General features: G+C 38.0%; 1 protein-coding gene across 1 annotated transcript in view; it reads left to right on the top strand.

Moving 5' to 3' along the window:
* The window catches only part of LOC102684917 (zeta-sarcoglycan), a 212,021-nt gene that overhangs the window by 137,898 nt on the left and 46,670 nt on the right, over nucleotides 1–27,453 (top strand). Inside the window, exon 3 of the mRNA XM_006629983.3 lies at nucleotides 9,140–9,241. Coding sequence (XP_006630046.2) covers nucleotides 9,140–9,241 — 102 coding nt within the window. The remainder of the gene's footprint in view (nucleotides 1–9,139; nucleotides 9,242–27,453) is intronic.

The following is a 27,453-nucleotide window of genomic DNA, read 5'->3' on the forward strand; positions in this document are numbered from 1 at the left end:
TCACATATCCAGGCCAGCGCCTACAGGTGAGAGTATCCTATTGAGAGTATCCTGACTGGTGTGGGAGCTGCTCCACCCGGGATCGCAAAGTACTGCAGAGGGTGATGAAGTCAGCACAGCTCATTACCGGCTGTGAGCTACCAAACATCCAGGATATCTACTCAGCGAAATGTCTAAGGAAGGCCAGGTCCATTCTCAAGGACCCCAGTCATCCCAGTCACAAACTGTTTTCTCTCCTACCGTCCAGTAAACGGTACCGAAGCATTTGGTCAAAGTCCAGCAGATTACGGGACAGCTTCTACCTCCAGGCAATAAAACTGCTAAATAGCCAATCTGCAGCTCCTTTAGCAAATCACTGTAATGGCTACATGGACACACAGTTTCATTGTATTGGGCACACTGCACTACTTGGACATAATGTATTGCATACACCCTGGACACATAGCAGCTCTATTCACTGTATAATGAGGTCTGTCTGAGTTAATTTTGTTCAATTTCTATTGCATTTTTATCTATTATTACTGTACATAACCTTATGTTGTAACCTTAATTCTGTGATTTTTATCCCCCCCGGTGAGCTCGTAGAAAAGACATTTCATTGCCAGCAACTACTGCTGCTGCTGTATTGTTGTGCATTTGATGAATAAACTTTGATTGATTGACTGAGATGCTCCACTCTTGTTTGAAATCTTCCTTATTTTCTTATGTGATTTTTTAAAATGAAAAGTCCTGTTATGTCATGTAATAAATAACATTAATAATAAAATCTCTGCCATAGCTGCATCATGTTTATTTTTTTATTTCAGTTTGCTGTCTTTCATACCTTCTGTTGTCCTTTGTGTGAACAATAAAGATCCCAATACTGTAAATTGTTTTAAAGATGAAAGCCTGTATCTTTTTGAATAAGCAAGGGGTAATGCCTTGGTTTTTTTTTACGAAATATGAAAAGAAGGAAAATATTGAACTTAGCCAATTCAGAAAGTGAGCGTATGAATATATCCTACTGTGCTTTCCTTTGAAAAGAGAGACAAAAAAATATCAATCTCTGTTAATACACATTTCTATGAAAGAAACATCTGGTTTCATGGCACAGAATTGGTTAGCTTTTTCATATTGTCTGAGATGAGAACCTTTTTAGGCTGCATACAGTAGCTTCTGAGTTGCTTGCATTATTCTTTTAATGCAGTTTTTTCAGCTGATACATACTGTAGATGAGCTCCTTGACTAGTGACTAATTATTCCTAGCTCATATAAGGGATGGGAAGTAGTGTGTTCTAACAAAGACAGGTTTCCTTGCATTGCTTGTTTTTTTTTAGAAATATAGCAAAGGCAGTTTGAAACGTCCGTAAATACAAACCCGTTTGAAGAGGCACTTTGTCAGATGACACATCTTGTGTCCTTGCTGTCCCCAGAAACCCCAGAGTCCAGAATCTGTTTCCGCCCCTGGTGAGCCCAGGCCTGAGTCCTTATAGTGTCTTTATTCCTCCTTCTTTAATTTGTGATCCCGGTGCAGGGACTGCGATTTCCCCTCTCACTCGGAAACATGAAGAAACCCTTCGGGGTGAAATTGTTTCTCTCTCCCCCCCTCCCCCCCCTTAATTTCAGTAATTTTGTTGCCATAGAGACAAACTGATTTTTGTACAAAGGCCGAAGGATAGAATGGAAGTTTGAAGGAGAGATTTTTACTTTTCTGCTTTCTTTTACATTTGTCCATTAACAGTACATCATAAAAGAACATCATTATAATATGCATTTAAGCACACAGCATTATTAGTATTTTTATTCATAATATTGTAGTAATTATCCTTACATATTTTCCTTTATTTCCAAAGGTAAAATTAAAATATAGTGAGAGGATGAGATTGTAAGGGACGGTTGTAAGAAAATACAGAAAACAAGTCTATAAACATTAGATTACGTAGCCCCCTTCTAAAATAGTAACGGTATCAACAGTGCTTTTGTTTTTAAACTTTCAATATTTAAAGGAAGTTTCCTGTTTGCATAGTGGGGCAAATTAATCAAGCACACAAAACAGCCTGCTCCTTAAGATCTCCTTCATTATAGCAGTGTCCGTCTGTTCATGTGAAATTAAAAAAACTAGAGGAACATGTTTGTAAATCCTGCAAAAGTGAAACTGGTTGGGTGGACCAAAACATCATGACTTAACCATCGGAGGAGGAACTAACCCCTGAAAATTCAAGTCAATTTCACATACAGTAGAATCCCACATTTCATGAGAAAAACCGCTAATGTATATAATATATAATATAATGTATAATATATAATAGAATTATTTCCTTGGTATCTCTCCAGTCTTACAGTATCTTGCTGTGGGTTTTCAGTTGGTTGAACTGCAAACTCTGGGCTTTATTTCTTTCCAAATGTGTTAAACTAAGGATGAACCTTAATCTCAATCTCACCGATGACATATGAAAAACGACACAATTAAGATTCTGTTCAGTAAATATTTAATAAAAACACACATATGCATGAGGAGCAGCTTTGTTACACTGGCCTACAGTACATTGTGCACTTAACAGTTTCATTAAGACAGGAAGTTAACTAACAACCACGGGTTTCAGATTGTGCAAATGTTTTCTGCATTTTTTATACAGTATTTCAAGGAAATGTGCATCCCTGAAGGGTAACTTGGCACAGGGCAGCTTTTTGATGCCTGTATTTGGAATCAAACTGGGAAATTCAGATAGCCTGCTTCTAAGTAATAATTCTATTGGATCTAATTTTAGTTGTGGGGAAGTTATGGGTATTTGAAAAAGACTAGAAATCCACATAGTCATATCTCTGAACAGGATTTAGTTTCAGAGTTTGGAGCTTACTGGTTACCTAGGACCATTCACTTAGTTTGCAGAGGCTGTTTTTGAAGTACACAACAAAATGGTGTGTACAGTACATTCATTTGTTTACTGCTCTGGATCTCTGTAATTGTTCTTCTTAAAAAACAGGTTCACATACCAAATAAATACACTCAATTTAGAATTAGGCATCCATCCAAGTGTCTGCAAGGAGTCTGTTAGTACTAATAATAAAATGTTTCTGGCTGATGCTGTGCTCGGCACCCTGGATCTCAGAAACTTGCAGATAGTTGCACAAAACACAGCAGCTATTTGCAGGCTGCACTTTATGTTTCAGGACAGCTAAGGATTAACGAGGCGCAGCTGAGACCCAGTAGACAGTATCGACAGTTCTGTTGCTTAAAGGACTCCTTGCCAGTTCGCCAAAAAACATTAAAGATCCTCAGTTATGTATGAGCTGTGTGATGTTTTTTCATTTTCTATGTTCTCTGTTGTGTACTTTTCACTTCAAAACTGAAGATCGGTTGTGATTTATTCATAAATGCTCACAGAATTGCTTGCAGAATTATTCATATTATGTAACCGTTCTTCATCTACGACTCTAGCAGTCAGTTGTGGGGGATAAAACCCCTCCTCCTCGAATATCAATATCAATAACAATTTCTGTTTTACATGTTTTCTAAGTGTTTTGATTGTATTGTCATTAAGAATACATTCCCATGATTCTAATGACTAAAGTGGCTGAATTGAATCAAGGGGTGTGATCTGAATTTTTACAGATTTTTTATAAAAGAAGTGGAGTGGTCTTCACACCATAGCTAATCTTTTCCTACTGTCATTGCTGGAGAGCCGTGTCAGTGAATTAGTGAGAAAGAAACTGCTCTCAAGTGGATACACCAATTTGCATGTATATAAATCATCCAAAAACTGAGAGTCAGAATCCAAGAATCTGAAATTGTACACAAGAACATAGGATCTTGAATGACATGAGGCAACTGATGTGTCACTAATTAATTTTCAATTGTCTTGGAAAAGAGGTACTGAATTAACATATACTGTAACTTTCTGGGAATTTATTCCCACCTAAAGCATATACTCTATACTGTATATCCTACTCAATACAGGCCTCTGAGATTTGTGGGGGCAGAGTAGAAAGAAAAACATCAAGTGCAAATGAGATATTTTTGACAAACAACCCATATACAGTATATGATATATGGTTTCTAAAAAGACTAAAAAGACTCCTTCAACCTGACAGTGCAGGACATTCCCTTTAGTCCTGCTCTGGGCCCTGAACAGAGACGAGTAGGGAAGGAGAGAGCCTGTCACAAGCAGTCAGAATCCTCAGAGGCATCGACAAAGTCAACACAACCCAGAAGGTACATGTGGAAACTGTGTGGAAGTGCGTTTAAAATCAAGAACAGGAGGCACTTGTTCACCCAAGAGAACAGGCCGCCCAGCCATGTGGTTGGTTCTGACTCTCTGGCTTCCATCAAGAAACAGCTGGATGAGATCCTGGGATCAATTACCTACGAACTACCAAACGCACCAGAACAGCGTTGAATAACCTCTTTTGTAGCTCGTCTTAGGCTCTTCATACAGATGCAGCCATTCAAAATGCACGGTAAAACCCTGTACCATGTGAAATTATCTACAGTTTAGCGCGTTATACCGCAGTACATGATTGGCTGGCCAAAATGACTGACAGGCGGCACTCGTGGTGCATTGGCTGTTTCATTTAATCTCTTTACTGTGCATGTAAGTAAGTAAGTCCACTTAATATTGAATATTAATATGGAATTTTACAACTAAGGGGAATTTTTAGTAGCTGAGCATAAAAAGAAGAGGAGCATAATGTGTCTGAAGGTCATAAACTATATTAATTTAGGAATATAAACATTATGTAAACTGTGTTTGTGTAGCTCTTCATACAGCATATATACAGAATACAGTATGCGTGAGTGTCTGAGCTAGGTTCTTAAACTCAAAGTTGTACTGTACATCTCTATTTCCCTCGGCACCCAATTAATTTGGATGCGCGATATAATTTTTAAAGTTTTCTGTAGACTGTAAAATAAATATGTTAGTCTATTACAATGAGGGCTGGGGTCAGGGCTCCACCATCAGCATACAACATGTTGTCTGTTTATAATACCCTACTTGTAAGAAATGTGTTTCTGTAGATAAGAGTTTTTTTTTCTCCTTTTTAAGTTTGTTGAAGATTTCACAGAGCTGTTAGACTTACCAAAACACATGTAACTCAGTGGGGTATAGTTAAGTGCTGAAAGTGAGGGAGACAAATTATCCTTGAACACGTGGTTTTCTCTGTGACTGCAGAGGATAATACCAATTTGAGAAGACAAAGACACTCACTGATTTGAGAAAGCAGCAGGACTTCTTTCAAAATCTTTTTAATTATCTCTTTTTAATGAACAATTTTCCGTAATAAACACAGAATTATTAAACGGCAAAAAAAAATATTAAACAGTTGAATACAATGGGGGCTGTGATTTGTTCAGAACATTTTTCTTTTGTTATGAAATGTGTAAATGTTTCATCAAATGGCAGCTCGGGCTTAACAGCATGACTCTAGGCAATAAAATATCTTCACAATATTATTACCTCTTTTCTTTTAAGCAAAATAACACAATGTGCCACTATACAGTAATGCAATTGATTGTGTACAAAGGTAAATGTGCACGTAACAGGATGTATCAAGGGGATTTGAAGAAATAATTAGTTTTTTCCACAAGTCTGCTCTAAGGTAATGCTGTGAAAATATATCCTAGATGACCATTAATAGCATTCAAAGAGAGACAAAAACCATCTTGCTCTAGTAGAGCAGAAAAGCATACCTACACCTACATAATTCGCTCAGTCTATTTGAGACCATGCACAGTACATACTGTATATTCACCCCCACTTAAGCAAACCTTGATCTCAAGCGAATATTTGTGAATGTCCAATTATCCTGGGCTCCAGGGGTTCCTACATTCTGTTGTCGCCATGACTACTCATTACGCCCCAGGGACAGAAGGAACTTCATAGAGTAAAGCGATGTTGTATCACACGCAACCAAACACACAACCCTGTAGCCTAATATTTGAAGAAATAGCATAGACTTTAAATGAAAATTCTCAACTGTCTGAGGATAGGCTGGCTAATTAAGGTCTGATAAAACAGCTTGGAAATTTGATTGGGAGCCGTAGTTTATTACTGAGGACAGAGTAAAAAACTATGCTGTGATCTCTTAGTTCAAAGACCTCGTTTTTGTGTCTTAAACTAAAAGAGAAAAGCTGCACTGCAGACTAGAAAAGAATGTCTGGTTACTCAATGCAATCCAGAGATGCCTAATCAATAAACAGTATAGGCTTTCCTTAAATGCTTCCATCTAAATACTTCTAAGGGAATCACTGTTTGCCAGAAATACCGGTTTGATCTTCTCTAAACGTAATCACAATGGCCACCAAGTCATAATCTGCTACTGCTCTCTTCATAGTGTGAAATGCATGGTGAAACATTTTTGGACTTTTTCTTGAATGGTGGGTTGTGCTAACTGGCCTTAGATAGACAGGTAATAGACTTTTATTTCTAGAGCTGTAAAATTACTGTTGTTTTAATTATTACAGTGTGTTATTCAGGTATATGTGTAAATTATTTTTTAGTCTCATATAATGTTGCAAATAGTAACTGAATACATTTTTTTACTGCTTCTCTACACAATTAGAATTTGGAAACAATGCTTTCATGCACAGTACTTACTTAGAAATACACTATGATGAACTCAGTTGGAGTAAGAGAACTGATTTGGGTTTTAATATTTTAGCTACTGTACATTGCCTGGGGTGTAGAGAAATGCCTTCTCTATGCACCCTGATGCAGTCAGTTTAACATCTTTATACAGGTATTACATACAGTACATTGCTTGGAAGGAACTTTTAAATTCTGTGTTTCAATTCTGAAATGAAATGCAGAAGTACATGACAGAAAGATTATCTTTGTCACTTCTCACCTCCTGCTGAAAAATGTTAATACCAGAAAGACTTGCATAAAAAGAAAGTTATTTTACTGTTCATAGAGGACTTGAAGTTATGAGTTTTTAGTTAAATACAGTCCACTTCCCCATAAAAAGTCATAAATGATTGGAAAATAAAATACAAAATATGTCCTATAAGTATACATTTGTACAAATATAAAATGTTCAATTTTCTGCACACCTTGTATGCGTTGAAATATTTTGTACATGTACTGTAGTACTTCACTGTTTTAGAAATATCTGGTCGTTTGTCAAAGCTGCTGGCAGTCACATCGACGAGTAGAGGATATAAAAGCAGGCTGCACAGGCAAGCAAGTAACCCCCTGTCATTAATCATCATGGAGGAAGTCAGAGAGTTTTCAGGAGGTCTCTGGCAAAAGCTTATCGACTTCCATAAAATGGGTGAGGGCTTTAAAAAATTCACAAGAAGGTGAACATCCCAATTTTAATGGTCCATCAGCAGGATGCTCAAAGCTAACGAGGAGGTTGCTACTCAACCAGGAAGCAGTTTTACCAAGCTGACGTTTGGTGAGTGTATAGTGCATTATAGATTACGGCTGCTGTCACATCATCCAGGTGGGGCTGCACTCTTTGAGTGGAGTGTCCAGAAAAGGGTTATATAAATATAAGGAATTATCATGTCATTTGCCAAACTACTTTATACCATAATGTGTTGTGGGAAGCCAGAGCCTACCCAGCAAGCAACAAGAGCAAGCTTATCTCTTATGTGGTCTCTGTAGGCGTTAAGAATTTAATGCTTAGTAGCAGTCTGGGGCTTTCTGATTATTAGATTATTCTGATTATGTCAGGCGTCTGAAACGCCTTGTTTGTACATAGCGTAGACATACAGTAGTAACTTGTTTTGTTGTGTGTAGTGTAGTTTGTTTCTTGTCATTGTTAATAAACATTTGTTTAACCAAGTGTGTCTGGATTATTACTCCTTTCACCAAAGCTGTGCCAGAGAATAAAGAATTCACGTGCCTCTAATTATACCAACTGCTTGGGTATGTTCTGGAGAAATCATTAAACGTTGGGGGTTATGAATATTTATTTCACTTACTGAGTAAATGGCTCTGTCAATTTCTGATTTTCACCATTTTCATAACCCCCCATTTGTAACAAATGTATCAGGATATTTCCTCTGCTAAAAACCTCAAGCTTTAAGACAAATCTAAACAGCAGGATAATGACCTAAAGCACACTTCCGAATCTCCTGCCAGATGCCCAGGGCACCTGAAGTCGGTGCTCTTGATTGGTCATCACAGTCTCCAGAACATCTGCGCTGTGAGCTAAAGGAAGCAGTTCACAAGATAAAGCTGTATGATCTGATGGAGTTGCATGGAGGACTGGTCAGCAGTCCTGACTGAGACGACTGAACTTGAACGTACTGCATTAAAATACAGAATATGGCAGTGTTATCAAGTCAAAAAAGGATCAGTAAAATACTGATTGCTGAGGGTGTCAGTAATATTTTCACTGTATTTTAATGTATTTCAAATGCTGAATACACACTTGTTTGTGCTGGAACTATTATTCGGTTACATGGATTTTTTTATAATATACTGCAAGTCTTTCTTCTTCAATATCACTGTGCAAACCTGCAGTACACTCGGATGCACACAGACCCCGTGAAGCTATTTATTATCTTAAATCTTAAATCATCAGCTGTAAAAATATTTGAAAAAAAAAACAAAATATAATTAGCACAAGGAATGAGAACTCAAATAGAAAAAAAAGGAAGAACTACCAGTTTGAGGGTTGGAAGTCAGATTGCACTGGAGCCTGACCTTACAGGTTACAGAAATGGGATGCAGTACAGCATTGTAGCTTTAACTCTCTACAGTGCATTGTTGTTTCTACAGAACTGGTCCAGTGCAGCTATGCTGAAGGGTGCTTGTAGAAATGCAGATTGCAGTCTTTCAAATGTGTTTAGTGTTTTTTTTTATCAATGACTAGAAACTCGCTAAACTAGATCGTTTTTGCCTTTTGTGTCTTTTGTGATTGTTGTGACACACGTGTGCGTATATTTCTCTACTGTGAGTTTTTTTTAGAATGTTAGACTTCTAGTTCTTCCACATTTCAAATATTGATATGCGTGTTCAGCATGAAACAGTTGATCTTTTTTTCCGTCTTTAAAGGCATCTTTTAAAGATCCTTTGAATATAAACGGAATTTTCTAGTATATGCAGACTCTCTCTTTATTATTTCAGAATGACCCTGGTGATGAATAGTGTGTTATTTTTGGTATCCATTATCTGATTCCATCTGATCGGTTGTTCTCTCTTGGCAGGATGGAATGGGCAATCTCCGTGTCAACAAGGAAGGAATAAGGCTGGAGGGCATTTCGGAGTTTCTTCTTCCGTTATATGTTAAAGAAATCCAATCCAGAAAGGTAAGTGTACTGTACTGTATTTGTGCATCTTACAGTGTGCTCTCCATAAAACCCTCTCCCTTGCATTATAGACCTCGCCTCTGTGTCATCAGAAATCCATCCTTTCTAATTGGCCAGGAGCAGGAGATGCAGGTCGTACTGCGTTGTGACAGCTGTCACAAATCCCTCAAGCTGGTCAATCACTTTTGTTTCTAGTTTCTTTAAAACAAAAGTGTAACGAAAAGAGTAAATAAAACGTAGTGTGATTGAAGGGGCTTATTTACACAGATAGCAAGGTTTGTTTTAAAAAAGCCCTCTCTACATAAAAGAAGTTCAAAATCCCTTTTTACTTGTAGATTGTCGATTTTGTTTGCCAACACTGAAGTAGGAAATCATGTCTAATTTGACAGGGATTTAAAACCTTAGTTTCAAAATTTTAAAATGTGGCATTTGTATTTTATTTTAAAAAATGAAAGAGAACAGAGTGGTTTGTATGGATGTACGTTAACATTCTCCGGGTGCTAATGGTTGCACTGCACACTGTCTAGTTTGCAAAACACTAATCTGATTGTGTACGAAATAGAATTACAATTCACATCTGTTTTCCAGCATTAAAGTCAATTTGGTTGTAGTGTTAGGTAAATAATTAGATTTGTTGTTCTGGCTAAAGTAGTGCTTTCACAGTTTTAAAAACGAAAGATCTAGATGATGTTAAAATGTGTAATGAGGGTAATGTTAAGACATGTACCTCCTTAAATGCTGTCGTGGTATGCAAAATTGACTAAGTCCTTATTGACTATCGCCTAAAATCGTCCATCTAAGCACAATATTCTTCAAGAATCAGATTAAAATTGATTTTCTAATTCCTTTCAAGTTAGCTTCTGTAATTACTTCAGGTTGTTTTCTTCACTACTACAATCTTGTAGTTTTGCGGTTCAGATCCCACTCTTGATAATGATGACCATCAAAAACGTTTGAGTATATACAATATGGCAGCGTAGACAAGGTCAAATCTTATAACATATCCTGTGGAATGTTTGCATTTCAGAAACCGGGTAGGTTTCTATGATATAATGGTTTACAAAAACAGCAACAGATGTTTTGAATGTAATATTAACCAGCGAGTGCTGTAGGAGCTCTTGTGAATATCCTGCTTTTTATATTAAGAACGATGTCTGGAATCCAGCCTTAATATCATGTGTAAAGTCGAGTTTAAATTAACCATTGCCTTCCCATAATTTAAGTCCTGCAATAGATTAGGAAAAGATAGATTACTTACAATACTCAGTTTTCTGCTAGTGGCACCTTGGTGCAGTCTTCCACTAACAGTCTCATGTGAACCTCTTGCAAAATAACTCTGAAATGATGAAGGTACAGTATATATGTTCATCGTTTCTACATACTGTAGGTGACATGATAAAAAAGTTGTTTTACTGTTCCTTTTTGAATCTTTCAAATACACACACTGGATATAGCCTGGTTTTGTTTAACAAAACAATCCAACCAATGCCATGATGTTATTCACATTAAGTAGAAGTGAGCAAATTTATTTTCATGGATAATAATGACTCGTTAAAACCCACTGTGCTTCTAAATTTTAAAAAGGATCCTGGGCAAATTGTGCAGTGTTCTCCAGTTACTAGAACCCATTATGAACTCTGAAGGTTGAGGCTCAGTTCATACTGATGGTCTTCATACTTTCTTGCAGCTGCAGGGCCAGTGTGCAACCTTTGTCATTTTAATTGCATGGTATTGCTAATGCACTTTCGCTAATAGTAAGGCATTCTTGAGCTGCCTGATCATTAAAGCTTTCAAATGTTTGTAAGTCATCTTTAAGCTAGTGATGTGGTGCCATCTTGGTATTTTAGCTGATGTATCGGGGCTGTCTTCCAACACAGACCTTTATAATTGTCCCCCTAGGGATGCAATAAGAGTCTATCAGCTGTGAGTGAAGAATAATTCTTGTCTGCTGTCTTAAGCATAATAGCTCCTCATAGTGACAGCAGTTCTACCCTTTTTAATACACTTTGTTGATGTTTTATGCTTTCTTTTGCTACAAGTACAGTGTAATTAAAAAGGACTAGATCAAAGCAATGAACCAGGGCTTGGACTGTTTAAGCAAGGGTCATTTTTTTTCTGTTATGTTAGATTTTTAAAATGACAGATTCTAAAAATCTTTTAAAAAACATGGTCAATCGTGGTTGTGCATCACTTTTTAGAAGGTTAAAAAATTAAGACAGAGAAACTTGATTTCTGAGAACTGGATTAATATTCAGTGGTACTGTATGCGGTGAGCACTTTGAACATGAGTGTTGCTGAAAAATTCTGTTTCTGTGCAATACATATGAACGCAGACAATTACATACTACCTACAACTCAGTACAATATACCGAAAGGAAGATCTGCAGGTACTGCACACATCATACTATACATACACACATTATTGTTAAATATCTCTTAATTACAGTATGAAAGCAGTTGACTGTTCAAATAATACCCATCAAAGAAGAATTTCCTGCAGTGTACAGCAGCTGAAACAAAAATTGTTTTTAATTGTCAATTTGCTTCTAAAGGCCTGTGAAATAAATGCTGTTCAACTGCTCTAATTAAACCAATAATTAGCTCAATTGGGTCATTAAGAGCTGGGTTGCAATGTTAAATCAAATAAACTTAATGTAGCAATGAATTGACCTTTTTTATTTATGGAGCAGATTACAAAATTGTCATAAGAACATTACTTGTGCTAAAATTAGGAAAGTAGGAAGAAGACAGTTTAAACTCTCCTTATTTTTTTTGTTTTGCAACTTCGCTTACCACTCAGAAGAGCATCTTGTTGGGTCCAGGGCGAAACACATTTCAGTTTAAAAATAATACAGGTCTTGTATTGTTTTTCCAGATATAGAACTTCTGAGTAGCGATGAGAGCAACAGAATGTCAGCCTCCTGATGAATATACAGTAACAGCAAGTCTAGGTCTGTGAGAGACGTTTCCATCTGTTGTCGCCTTCCCATTCAGTAAAGATTCAGACCAAGACACCTGGCGCAGCATTTGTGATTCCTGTGATGGGACTTTATCAGCCTGATCTTGTCTGACTGAAGGTAGAGGTGCTAAACATTAAAATGTATAAGGGAACCGAAGGCTTTCTTAACTTTATGTACTGTAACTGGGCTCAACAGGTTTTATTCTGATCTCACAAGCTGGAATATGAAAAGATAAATGCCTCAGCAAAAACAAATTCTCAATGTGTCCCTCCAGTGGAAAGCCTTGCAGATGTCCTTGTCATTTAAAAAGGTAAGAGGCTTACAGCACAGATACATTAGATGCCTTGTTATTCTGAGAATAAATGTCTGAGGTATGCAAAGGTGCTTACTGTTCTGTACTACCTCTAAACGCTTTCTTGTATAGTATAGCACACAATGCTGGAAGTTAGCGTGACTTTGCCATTTTGTCCTTGCTTTATCGACATCCTCATAACTACAGTACATCACTGCCTTTGAAGTAGGCCAACGACTGTGGGTGCAACACTTTTGAGATAAGCGTGGTACACTAGGGTGTCCTTAGTGAGTACATAAACAATTCAAATACAAATTGTACATGTACTGTAACACCTAACCACATTTGGAGCATGAGAACTATTTATTTAAAAAACACTTGGTATAAATAGAAAATGTTAAACTATTTGTGTTCTTTTATTATCACTGGGTCTTGAATGTGGTACACTACATAACAGATACAAGATGATATGGAAAGCATGTTTGTTTTTCAAAGTGAAAAAAAAAACAATTTTTGCAACAGAATAACACAATGCAGGATAAGGGCTTCTAGAATGTAGCTAGCGAGATCTTGTTTGAAATACTGTAGCATATACAGTACTGTATATCGGCTTTCTAAGGCTCTTGGAAGAATAAATTACTAATACAAATACTAATAACAGAATAGCAATTTGTAGACTGAATGAATGTGGTTTTATTTAAATGGTAAAAGAGGATCTTATTTGGATCTTATTTCTGAACGATTACAAGTTGTTAAATTTAAATTAATCATATTGTATAGTCACTTAAACAGGAAAAATCTGATGCTTTTATTAGGTTTCATAAAGGCATTGTTTGATGAACTTGCAATGTAGCCTACACTACATATTGTGAGCAAAGTTTAATGTACTGTAGTTGCTATAGCCACAATCTAAGAGTAGATACACAGTGTCTACATGATCAGAGTTGCTATATTTTTTTCAAATATATCTTGGAAAATGGTGGGGTGAAAGCGATTAGTATTTGTCAAAATTATTTAGCAAACAGATGGAGAAAACTGACATTCTGTAATGAGTTGTGTTTAATGTTCACTGAACCAGGCTGAACTGGAAGAGCATCTGAACAGGATAAATGTCATCTTGTATTTGCCTTTTTAAAAAAAGACACTGTGTTCACACCCAATCATTCAGGATAATAAATGACAGAGCACATCACCGAAAACTACGTGTGCACCCTCCTGTGAAGGATTTATTAGGGCGGTCAGGAATGGCTATTGATTCTTGCCCCTTGGGGTAATTTGGGTAGTTAGTCAGAGGTGCCTTCTTGGCTCGGGTCGTCTGATCAGACAGCAGCCCAGGTTCGCTTGGGGCCGGGGGGATCAACAGGCTTTGTCCAGCTGGCCAGCCGGCTCCTGAAACCCCCCCCCCCCAAAAAAAGAAAGAAAATCCCTTTGATTTAAGAAGAAGGATGGAGCAGAGAGAGATGAAGGAAAACTCGAGGGAGCATTGCAACCCATCTTCAAAACGTGGGATTCCTCATCAATGAATGTAATCGTACCCAGTTACTGAAGTGGATGTACTGTATGATGTTTCAGCGAAGCAGCAGTGTCTCTTTGACGTGGTTTTATGTGTGGAAGTTTTTTTTTTCCCTTTTCTTTAAGCATCAGCTTAGACTGCAAGCTTTCCAGCGGATAAGTATTAATTTTATGAGCACAGACTCCCAGTTAAAGATTTCTGCCCACTTCCGAGTGTGAGAGGGATTTGTCGATGTTAACGATCTACGGGGAAGGCTGGATGTAATGTGTTGGGCTCTAGAACTCACTCCAATTGTAAATTGGTTTGTGTGATGCGCGTCTTGTTGTGTCGTCTTTTATAGTAAATAATTGTCTTTTAAGCTATTGCCTATTTCTTTTTTCCACTACAAAATTATTCACAGAGGGGAGCTGCATGCATTCTCTGTGTTTTCTGACCTGTGGGGTGTTTTATGCTGTCATTTTTAGAAATAGCCTCTAATCGAGATGGTGTCAGGACTGATTAATATTTGGATAATACTTACAGGTTATTGCACCTCTAAAACTGTTAATACGCCTCCTTGTTTTGTTTTTGTATATCTGTGAATCCATCTCCCTCGCTCCGTGCTTGTCCAAATCTCCCTTGGTTTTTGTCTGCCCCTAGGCAGTGAGATGCTTATTTAGGTATCTAATTCCCCATCTTTCTGCGAGGAGCTCCTCGGTGTGTTTTGCTCATTTTCAGACCCGCGAGGTAGCCGGCTGTGCTTCTGCTAATATTGGCAGCGTATGCTACAGGCAGGGCTGGGAAAGTCACACGGCACTTTCTACTAGCACATGGTGACATTTAAACAACTTGTGAAGTTGCACAGGTGCGCAAAAATGGTTCTTCCCAGCGCCGATGTCACGCCCGACATCCCTCCCTAGAGGGCGCTCCAGTGCTCTCATTATTGTTCGTATGATTTAGCTCTCCAGGTGTACCCTTTTAGCGTTATTATTTAAAGACCAGCTCCTCCAGTCCTCGGGGCTCATCATTAGGGAAAGATGTCGCGAGGCCCGCCTGGCACCAGGAAACCCTACGTCCGTCTCCTGAGGGCATAGGCCTCATCCCCGACACCTCCCGCTTCCTGAGCCCGGGGTCTGGAGGATCTCGCCCCGTCACCCTTGGACCTCCATGTTTCGTTCGTCTGTGTGTTCCCCTCTCCCGGGGATTTTAACTTTGTCGCGTCTCAGGATGGATTTCCAGTTTATGGACTTTCGGACCGTGCTTTGACCTGCCCTTGGACCCGTTTGGATTTGGATGCCGTTTTGTCTTCCCCGTACACTGTCTCACGGACTGTCACTATTATTTTGTGCACTATTAAACCCCTGTGTGTTCTTTTTACCACGCCTCCTGTTTACTCCAGCTCTTACCGCATCGCATAGGGTCTTCTACAAGATCTGACACGGATTCCAGTCCGTGTCAGTTACAGCCGATGGTGATGTCTAACAGTAAGAATCCTATACAATCAAGGAGAACTGCACAAAAGGGGCAAGGACAGTGTGCAGTGATTCAGCCCAAGTAGGTCCAAAGTTTACGAGTGAGTCTGTTACTGAGGAGCTCCTGGGAGGCCAGACCCTGGGAGCCAAGTGGTTGCCAATGGAGTGACCCACCCAGAGCTGAGCCAAGGGTAGGAAACAGTATCAGGAGTTATTCTGGGGTGTCTTTTATACAATACAGGGTGCAAATTCTTCAACGATCAGGCATTAGAAAGGTGTGCAACAGGACCAGACCTCTGTTTCCTTCCCCAGACTTTCAGCTGCAGCCGTCAGCGGCCACTGGCTGTCCAGGCAGTACCTGAGGCTGGTCGTATTCAGTAATGATGGTATTAAGAGGACTCCTGAGCAAGAATGCATGGGATCTGTACTGGTATAATATTGTATCTTGTGCTTTGGAAGGTTTTTGTCTCAAAGCATTTCACAGTTTCGTCTGTGCAAGTCTATCCTTTCTTTTTTAATTAATGTTGTTAAAATAGGGTAATAATTTTTACTTAAGGAAAGTAATTAAGCCAGGGCATTTAATTAATTAATGCCATCAGTTGACACTACATTTGTACTTGCCCTCATTGACATCAATTTGAGATTTATCTTCCACGTTCCTGATAGCATTTACTACGAGTGCTGTGACCTCTGTTGGGGCATGGTTAATGTATTATACTTAAGATTACACAAAATTATATCACACTCATAAAAGTGCTCAGGTACAGAATGTCCTTAAGTGATTTGAATCTAAGTTTTCTGTTTTTCTCATCCACGATGACCTATAAATCTTCTGCAGCACTACTGTGTAAAGTCCTGTTTGAATCTTGCATTTTAGTTATAATGGTCAATAGATTTTTACCGATTAGGAGCTGCAGGTTACTACTGTAGTCAAGCCCAGATGCAGGAGACTGTCTGTACGACTCAGGGCATGGCCATGAGGGGAGAGACCGTGATCTAGTCCTGGCAGTACAGGGGCAGTGCTGTGCAAGCCTCATGTGCTCTGCACTTGCTCTTTTTGCATGAGGTCAAAGGGTAGCAAAGCCCTCTTACATCATCGCCATTAATTTAGTTCCTGCTTTAAGCTGTAATGGCCTGAATGTTTGTTGTTTTGTTGTGAAGAAAAGTAAGAAGTGCTTATATTATATTGTATCTTTCTGGTCAGTGCGTAGCTCAACTCTGCAAATCTAATCTCATTGCTCACTGAAAATCTTCCCTTTCTCCTCGTCGAAGCCCAGGTTCAGAGTTCGTAGACCTTTTTCTACTGCAGGGACTTGTGCTGTAAAGCATCCATGTGGTGGTGAAATAACTTTTGATGGCTCTTCATTTCCAAAGCAGTGTATAAACATAGGAATCTGTAGATATTGTAGATGGGAACAGCAGATAAGGAGATGTGGTCTATTGATCTGATCGAAACATGAGGAGTGTCACTCTGTATGGAGAGATTGCACAGTCTTTCCCCACTGTTCAGCTAATTTAGGACATTTAACATACAGTATTAGGAAGGCAGGTTCCACTGGTCAAATATAATTCAGTTCTTCTGTATTTGTATCGCTCATGACATTTGGTCATTCCTCTCTGTCTTCTGTGAAATTAGTTGGATTAGTTTAAGTGGCACCTGGCTGCAAATAATGAAGCAACTGCTAGTTTATTGCATTATGACGTATACAGTAGAGCTCGCATACTTTTATTGCACTGTTGAGTTGATACTGTACTTACTAGTACGGAGGTGGAGCAGTATATATGAAATTCTCCAACCATTGCATAAATAACACTGAAGCAGCTCAGTTGAGCAATGCACACAAGTGTGTTATCTTCATCAGGAAAAAAACCTCTGTGTGTGTCAATAGCCTTCTTTTCTTTCCTGATAAAGTCACTTCAAGTGACAGTTCAACACAAGCATGTTGTAACTGCAACATTCACGAAGGAAAACTTCGATGTTTCTTTTAGCCTTAAGGACTTAATCGTAACAAAGACGTAAAAGGGAAACCTTATAATATTTTTTGCAGCATCTGCTGCTTGCGCGCATGTTTAACGTGATGCAACAGCATATTCATTTAGTTGCTTCAACTATTCTCTTTATTCTGTGAAGTGGTATTGATCTGCTACTTGGCAGCTGATTCTTTCAATAAATATCAGTAGTTTTAAAGAATGGAAGCTGGAATGCTTGATATAAAGAATTTAGAATTTCCTGTTTGCTGAGACCATGGTTTTGGTCGTGTTTTTTGTTTGTTTAGTATGTTAAGCATGTTTAAGAGACCTTCACTGGGACAAGTGGACGAGGAAGTGCCGTGAGGAGGAGCCCAGTTTCACTTGTTAAACGTGTGCTGCCACAATGCCAGCTGTGACAGCAGAGAAATCTCACAATCTCAGTCAGACCCCAAAGAAGCAGATAACAGTGACAACAGAATGAAGCAGGAAAAAAATGAAGGGCTCAGGTGACAAAAGAGACATCCTTATCAGAACAAATTTACAGACCTTGCTACAAGAAATACAGATCTCCTGGTCCAAACAAAGACTGGAAAGGATTTCCAAGACAAGAAATAACTAGAAAAACCACCTGAGAGATCACATTTCACAAACTACCTGAAAATAGATGCTAACCAGAGGATCGAAGAAGACTCTTGAAGACACCTCTATCTAGCAGGGGATGTACAGTATATGATGTGTGCATGAACATATATGGTATACAGTATATGTAACGCACACAGGGTCATGATGACTTTCTCATGAATGTGCAGCTTTTGCAATCATATTTATACAATATATTCTCTCACAGCCACCTCCGGTCATGCTGATACCAACCGCCTGACCATCATATGGACCATTTTAACCATTTTATTTTAAATAACAAACACTGAGAACTTGCATTTTTATGAATCCTCAAAAAACTTGAGTTCAGCATTTTGTTTTCCCAAGGAGCAGTGCAACAAAGTCCACAGACCTCCCTGCTATTGTGAAAAACAATATGCATGTGCCCATTAAGCTACTGATGTACTGTGTAACATAGCTTGTTATATTTTCACTGTCCATCGTTATTTTATCATTTTTTATTAATATATTATGGAAGCTCTTTTCAGAAGGCACAGACTAACCCCAATATTTTTATTAAGATAAAGAGCAAGTTGTTTTTAACTTTAATTGGACAGATGATCCCGTGGCAATATGCCTGAGGCAGTCAGAACCGCCCAGCAGTGTGATGAACACCGATACATTGTGATCTGTTTGTGATCTAGTCTGTATTTAGACTCTGAAGAGCTGATGGTTTCCAGGATTTGAGGCTTGTCCCTCTTGTAAACTTTCATTACAATCCCCAATAAATCGGCGCCCGTTAGAATTCCAACTTATCTATTAGCATTGCTGTGATACTTCTTTTCAGACGAGCTCAGATCAGATCTGACAACCTGCGTAATAAACAGATTATCTGCAATTCTTTAAATTGCCACTGACACTCATGTTTGTAACATCATTTGTACTGTAATAGCAGTTAATTAGTATCTTAAAAAAATCCATTTACATAGCCAAATTCAATCTCCCTACTGTTATTCACAACCTAATACAGGCATGAGAATGAGATGTAATCTGTGTAATAGTCCTATCTGATAGTTCAGCGTTTGGAAATATGGTGTGTTCTATTTTGCTGCCAACTTTATTGATCCAGACATCAGCTGATTTTCTCCAGGTAATCTTCATTGTGTACATTTCTTGCTTTTAGTGCTCTGCCGTTACAATTTCGAGAAAGCATAACCTGAAGTATACTGTGAAGCTTTTCAAAATGAGTTAAAAGAAGCACCAGATTAAGAATCAAATTAGAGATTATAATGAAATAAAATAACATATTACATCTAAATATTTACGAGATCTGAAATTACATGTAGTGCATATTTCAAATGTCACAGGAGAAATTTGCTGTGCTATAATTAGAAGCAAGCAGGTGTGATTTATTGAGCTAATATATTTCCCTCATAAAGTTTTCACTTGGTTTAATAAACATGGAAACAACAATATAAGAGGGTAATGAATAGCAGGTGTCCCACTGTTTAAAAATGATTTAGATGTGGATGACTAACAAGATTCATGTTGCACATTTTAATTTACCGTACACAACCAAATGAAAGGGAAACACGTGAAAAAATAGGTCACCTGTGGTTTACTTTCAATACTGGAAAATAAATAACTCCTGTGAACCTGCAAGCCTGGCATAACTGTTGATATATTGACTTTGTCCTCACTGGGGAAGAATTCATTCTTCTGTTATTCAGAAATATTGATATAACATTGCTGCACTGGTCCTTCAAAAGTGTGTTTCTGTACAGTGGTGCTGCATTTATAAAGAGGAAATAAATTCTTATTTACAAGTCACTAAACTAAAAATGCACTTATGTATTATCTACAAAAGCAGATTCACATTCACATATTGTGCAAATACTAATACATTAGACAGACAAATAAAGCTCCCCAATGTACTGTAAATACGAAGGAAAATTAGCCCTGTTGTTTTTAAAAATTAAAATCCTTCAATATGGTGTTTCAATGTTCCAAACTGAAACATTAAAATCATGTCTGGGTATTGTTTGGTGAAGGGTACTGGTTTCCTTCAAGTTAAGTACAGGAGAAACGAGCATTTTTTTAGTTTGTCCTAAATAACTGTTGATATAAAATCAATGAAAGGACACACATAAAATTTCCAATAACATTGCAAACAATGGTGCAAACATTACTTTTTTATGAGACTCATGAAGAACTATTATTAAAACAGTAATCACCAGAACGCATTCTAAGAATCTGGGGTCCAATCATGGACTACATAAAGAGCACCAACAGAGCCTGACTGTTATTTTCTTCCATTGTATACTTAGTAACGTACTGTACAACCCTGACAGGTTGACATTGGACTCGAGGGTAGTGAAACTCATACAGTATGCATAGCACCTGGATATTAATTCTTTAGTTTATTTTGTCCATATGTATGAAAACAATAACAATCTCTAAAAAAAGACTGAATGGCACTAGAATTTGGATGTGTGTGTCGAAAAAGCCTGTTATTTGAGATCGTTATGGCCTTCTCTCAGTTCCAAATGCGAGGCTCTAAATTCTGGAAGACGTTTCTGTTGCTTAAGGGCTGTGGAATGATCTGCAAGCCCATATCTGATCTTGTCAGTCAGCACTTTCACACCCGGTCTTAAGACTCACGTGTCCTGGATATGCTTGCTTTGAATTCCGTCGAATGTGCAGTTTCAGTTTGTGTAGAATTGTCTCTGAGGTTTGATTGTTTTAGCGTACAGCACCTTGAGATGGCGGAGCTGTGGCAGCTCAGACCGCAAGGGTGTCCAGCGCCTGACCGGAAGGTCCTGGGTTCAATCCCAGGTAGGGGAAGGCGATGGAGCTCTGATTCCTTCCAGACGGCCCCCAGGTCCACTCAGCCTGCTTTCCACATGAGCACCAGACTGGGGGTTAATCCTTCTGGGGGTAACAGGCCGGCCGGAGCGTGGTGCTGACCACATCACCTCCACCTCCAGTGTCAGATGGCCAAGAAAAGGGGTGACTCTTTCCCCCCATTCCCCATGGGCCTGAAAAGGGACCTACCTCCCTTGAGAAGGAACATTATAAAAGATGCAAAATATTATATATAAAAAGCAGTACTAGTGATTGCAAATACTGTATATTAGGAAAGTATGTGTAAGTAAGCAATCCTGTAGTTTATTTAAAAAAATATTGAAATATTGCATTTTAGGCATTTATTAACCGAGTGAATTATAAATCATTTAAATCACAGATTTTATCAATTGTAACTGTAATTTATAGAAGTTTAAAGCAGAAATGAAAATTATATTTTTACCATGACTTCACATCAAGCTTTCCAAGGCAAAAATATTCACATTGACAAATTAGTCATTGTAATGTGTTTCTATCTATTCCACTAACGTAATCTCAAGATCTAGGGTACAGGAAATGAGTAGTGCAACCACCGTAGTGTTAATTATAGATCAATTATATACAACTTCTGTACAGGATTATTAACTGTCTGAAGTTTAAGCATACTGTATGTCTGGATATGAAAGCATCCTCCACCTTCACTTTTTGCTTTTCGCTTGACCTTGGTAAAGAATTACAATGGCTCCTGACATTTTAATGAGCTCACAACAAGGCCCCAGATATCAGCAAAGAAAAACTGGAGAGCCCCAGAGAAAATAATTGAGCCTGGCAGGTTTTACAGCTCTAAAATACTTCAAGGGAAATCCGTCTTTCCTTGTTTAGCGTCCTTTCTGCAGGGAATGCAGAATCCTTCTGTGGAGCCTTTGTCTAGATAGACTGTCCGTTTAGCTCCCATTCATATCCCTGATCCCCACACAAACCCCTTAAACAGATACGGTAACAATAAATAACCGCTCCCCAGCAATCACACACACGCTAGTCGATTTGTTAGCATGAAATGTTGAAAAAAAAAATCAACCTCGGTATACCCAGAATATACCCAGAATGTAAAGAAATGACCGCACCCTCCCCTACCCATTTGGAGACCTATTCTTTGTGAACAGTGACAGCTGGAAGCAGTGCTGTGATTCTGAGCTGTTGTATTTTTATTATGGGCTGAATTTGGGGTAATTGGCAGTAAACATGGGTGTGTGTGTTGGAAATTATGGAGGTTCGACTCTACCAGCTTGTGATATTAAAGCTATTTTGACTGGGATTCTTAATTCACAACAGGCTATTGTTTGTTTGTACATTGTCTTGATGCACTGTTTGCACTTTGTTTTGTTTTTTACACTTGTTTTATAATCGAGAGACTTTCTGTAAGTAAGAATTCCATTGTACCAGTACCGGTTACATATGGCAATAAAGTTCAAGTTCAAGTTCAAGCTAGTGCTCTACTGCAGAATGACTCACGTTTAAAAATTAACTTAAAACTTGTGATGTCTGCTTCTTGGCACATTTGTAATCTTGCAGTGAACAGGATTGAACAACATCTGCAATTGCAAACAGAGATTCTGCGAAAATAAATCTTTTAAAAACCCTGAAAACTGTGAACACTGAATAATCTTCCAGATTTTCAGACATCATTTATTTGGAAAATGTCAAAATGGTGACATGCATCCTAAAGCAGATTCCATAGATATAAACATTAAAGTGGCAAGTCTGAAAGACAAAACATGTCATTATTATTTCATTTCATTATCTTTGCTGTAATTGTGAAAGAAAGTGTACAGTAAACTAAAGAACAAAAGCATTACAAAGTGTATCCTCAACCTCTATAGCTCTCTCACTGTCCAGTTATCTGTCAGATATCATTTTCATGCTGACTATTAAAAACTAAAAACTGTCAGATGAAATAGCTCTCCAGATCTGTGCCTGCTAATTCTTCATGCTGCTAGTCAACTGTCCTGTTGCAGTTTCAACAGATTCTTCACAGCAGATACCTCCATTCATGACATTCCATCCCAAATAATCTGTATTGTTGGGTTTTGAGCTATCAGTTTTTAATAATACAATTTCTCATTTTACTAGAAAAAACAAAGTTTTAAATACTTACAATGACCAGGCGAATGAAAAGAAACAGCCCCATTAATAATGTCTGTTTAATTCCACATATTTAGTATGTATTTCCTTTGTCCACTTTATATATGCACACAGTATAAAATTATCTTAATTAAGGGAGGTAACAAACCATCCATCCATCAGGAAATTTACATTTTTTTCTTTTCTCCTAAAGTCAGCTTGCTGTGAAAGTTAATCACTTCCTGAGAAACTGGGACTGGTATGGTTAGATTATGGGTTTCATTATGTACAGTATGATTTAGGTCTTCTTTGTTGAAAGTGGTAGAATTTAAAAGATACGTTATCTTCGGTATTATTCAAATATTGGAGGGACAAAGGCAAACATGAAAATGCTGATTGAACATCCACTTATGTCAAATGTATGCATTTCATCTTGATAATAATCACTTTAATCTCCACAGGTTTAGTGAATATGACAATTTGTCCTGCAGTAAATTTAAAGTGAACAGTATGTTAATATTGCTTGTAATTTATGTACTTTTCCAGTCTTTCCATTACAGTGGAACAACTGGTCCTATAGAAACAGTGCCATACTGCTTTCGTACCCAGCTGGTGTTAATACCACAGGGACTTTCGTTTTTTAGTTTTAGCTGCTGCTGAAGCATGTGAAAGAATTAAATGTGCTTGTTTCAACAAAGCAGAAGCTACATGACAGAGGCACTCTAAAATGAAAACTGGATTCTCCCTCTGGGCTCTTCTGCAAGGCCCTGGAAGCTGTGGTTAATGCTGGTTTTCAGTGCTGATGAAATATCCAGTGTGTCTCGGATAAAATGATAACTGAAATAAAAAAAAGAAACAGCAAAACCCTGACAGGAGTTAGAAATGCTGAGATCGTCCAGATATCAGTTCTCAGCATGTGATACCGCTAGAAACTGTTTTCATCAATAAAATCTGTCAGTTTATAGAAGTTTTTTAGATAAAAATAATTGCCTGTTCACTGCATCCTGCACTGTGTCTTTAAAAAAAGGGTTCCACACAGCTGGAAAGTGCTTCGCTTTAATTTTTGGAAGAATAGTGGACTGCCAGTTGCGGCATGTACCAACTTTGATCTATACAATCTCCATGTACAGTATGATAAGTGTTTATGTCCAATCAGTTACCTGTCTACAAAGTTCATATGTCCCGCATTACTGTAATGCCACTGTGGATCAAGTTCGACCCCACAAAAAGTGAAGTTTTTTGACGTGACTCCAAACGCGCTTCCATAACGCTTAACCCTGTAAGGTCCAGTTTGCATTTGAACTTCCTTTGGGCTTCCACTGGTCTCTTTGTGGGATGTATTGTGGAAGCGCATTGTATAGGAGAGGTGGCATATTTAAAAAATTTAAATCAAGACAACTAAAACGGTTTCAGTGACGCAGAGGATATGGTTTATACACGTCATTAATTCGGTTATTTAATACAAATCTAACAAAAACAGCACTCTGTGATGGGTGATGGGCCTATCCCTAACATTGGCATGCTTGACAGAAGCAGACCCCCACGCGGCCTCGCTAGGACAGCAGCCGCAGCTCTGAGCCAGCCTGAGCCGAGCACCAAGCTCCGGCTGTGAGTGCCCAAGGAAAGCTTTGACACGCACGTACTGTATCTGAACTCCTTCGTGGTCCTTGGCATCGTCACTCTTACGAAATCACCTAGATCTTTTTAAAAAAAAAAGTAATGAATGACGACTTGTCATATAACAAAGGTCACTTCTCTCCCAAGAAGAATGGAAAATGACCGCCTATCTAAAAAAAGAAAACATCAATTAAGCTTTAAACTAATGAAAACATTCATTAATCTGTAAGACATTCTGGCTGTTTTTTTTGTGAAACATGTGTCTCTATTTAGTGTAGGTAGTTTAAGATGAAAAACAAAATCACTGTTATCATTTATGACCAAAACCTTCTGGGCATGACTATAAGGTCAAAGCACAAGAATTATGCCAAAGAGGGAATGTCAGAACAGCTCACTACAGTCACAAAAAACATTGGAGGTAAACTTAGCTCAGTTGTAACAAAACTTAAAAACACAGAGAATGTGTATTGACAGAGGCTGCCTGTATGAAAAGTGTGAATGTTTGAATATTTTCTTGTTTCTGTGCAGATAAATACTCACCCTCAAAATATAATGAATGTGTTAAATAGAGGGACATGCACATATTCTGGGCAGGGTTGCTGTTGAAATGCTGCTAACAGTGGTGAATGGAGCATGCATTGCTAACTAGAACTAGGGTTTTAAAACATAAACACTTTAATGTGCTTGTCGATATACTGGACGTTTTTTTATATGCACATTTTTATGGAGCTCATTTTACTGAGCATATGAAATGACATAAAATGTGGGAGTCCTTTTAGAGGCAGATTTTTAAAAGCAGCAGCACATTTACAAATGTGTGACAAAAGAAGAAGAACTGCAGAATGACATCCCGCCGTGTCCTATTAGTCTGACTGTGTGTCAGTTACTGGGATGATCCTTTCACCTTTGACCGGAGAACATTTGGCCCTACCAGCTTACGGCAACGCGCCACTTCACTTTTTGGTGGTTGCTCCTCTGCAGCCTCAAAGCTGAAAAAATATCTGTCTTCAGCCTCTCAGTTGTAGGTTCTCTCTGAAGCCAGTAGAGACACTGAGGGCAGAGCAAGTTATGTTTTTGAGGAATAAAAGTTCTGTAAATAAAACTGTAGCCCAGACCTCCCTTGGCGCTTCATCGCACCTTTTTGGGAACATTTGACCTTGCTGATGGCATCGGCTCCTCCTACCGTAAGTAGCTTCAGAATTCTTTTGCAGCTACTGTGTGCTTTAGATTTCCTAACTGCAATTTAAGTGGAAGAGATTTATGAGCAGCTTTTTTGTTTACACCCATTGTGCATGCAGTATTGAAACAGAAAATCCAGATATTTGAAAATTAAAACCAAAAGTTCTAAAAAACCTAAAGTAATACATTTCTTATTAACTCCACAATAATATGGTTTAAAGTTTAGTTGTGGCAGCTGCTTTTTTTTTGTTCTTGAAATAAAACGGTTTTTGAATGATTGATGCCAAATAATTGACTAATGATCATAGAAAATAATCTAAGATAGAACAAATGACTTGGCCCCATTTATTTAAAAAAATCATTTTTCTAGATTTATTTTAATATGTTTCTACAAATCATTTATTGAAAGTGTCTTAAGATATTGTCTCACTTGTTGGCTTGGCAACATTGGCACACCAGTAATTCAAATAGGTTGGCAAAAATTGTGCAAATAGGTAGAAGCAACAAAATGCAGTAATTGTCCACCAACAGTGTATTTACATTACTCCCATCTGGGAGACACCTCTGTGTCCCCAGGTGTAAAAGTAAAGAAAATCTTTTATCCCCACTGCAATATCTCCCTCAAACAATCGAATGTAACTCTCTTATCTCCTGTAACGCTATTGTATGGTCTTCTCTCTTGGTAATGTTTGTCTTCCTTGTTGTATTGGCCTGTGCTGTAAAACCAATTTCCCCCAGAGGATAATAAAGCTTCAATTGAATTGAATCGAAATTGCAATGTCACATTTTTCTGTGCAGACAATTTTCAGAGCCATTGCCACAAAGGATCAGAAGATACTGTATCTTGAAAACCACAAAACCCCATGTTGTCCTTGAGTTGAAATGAAAGTTTCTCTATGAAGCACATGTTTGGCCTTATGAGGAAATGCTTGTGGGAGCTACTGTGCAGTGCTTGAGCAAGACTGTTTATAGGGTTATAGTCTAGCATCCAGCTAGGTCACCCAGTTTTATATTCAACGGATGGAGATATTTCTGGGGTTCCTATCTTTGAATGGTTCGCCTGTGTGAGCAAGTATGTGCTGTACATAGTGTAGAGTATACAGCATATAAAAAACAGCCTGGATGGATACAAGTATCATAAAAAAGTGGCCTGTCAGTATGCAGAAATACACATACTTGCACAGGCACACACATTCACAATGGTTTGGCCTTCATTCTGTCAAAATTAGACATACTATGATAAATTGCGCAATTTGAGATGACTGTACTTATCATTTTTTGCCAATTTGATTAATGTACCACTCAAATACTCTTTCAATTTGGCATTTAGAGTTTGAACCCACTAAGGTCCATTACATAACTACAAACCATTTCATATTCAAAGTCACTTTTCCTGTTTTACATGGATATCGTGGATCCTGCATATGTTAAATGCAAATATTGTATATAATAGAAAAAAAAAGATTTTTTTCTCTTGCATAAGCAAACACTAGGTAGAATCCATTGCCCTGCAAATTGACCAACATTGTAGCTTAACATCAGGATAATCATGTAAATGGGGGCACTACACTGTTACTGTTCATTTTCTGATGCAAAACAAATGGGTGTAAAACCTTAATATTAATGACAGAAAATTGTCCTAAACTATATTTACTGTATCTATA

This window comes from Lepisosteus oculatus, chromosome 1 (genome assembly GCF_040954835.1).
Source record: "Lepisosteus oculatus isolate fLepOcu1 chromosome 1, fLepOcu1.hap2, whole genome shotgun sequence".
Classification (NCBI taxonomy): domain Eukaryota; kingdom Metazoa; phylum Chordata; class Actinopteri; order Semionotiformes; family Lepisosteidae; genus Lepisosteus; species Lepisosteus oculatus.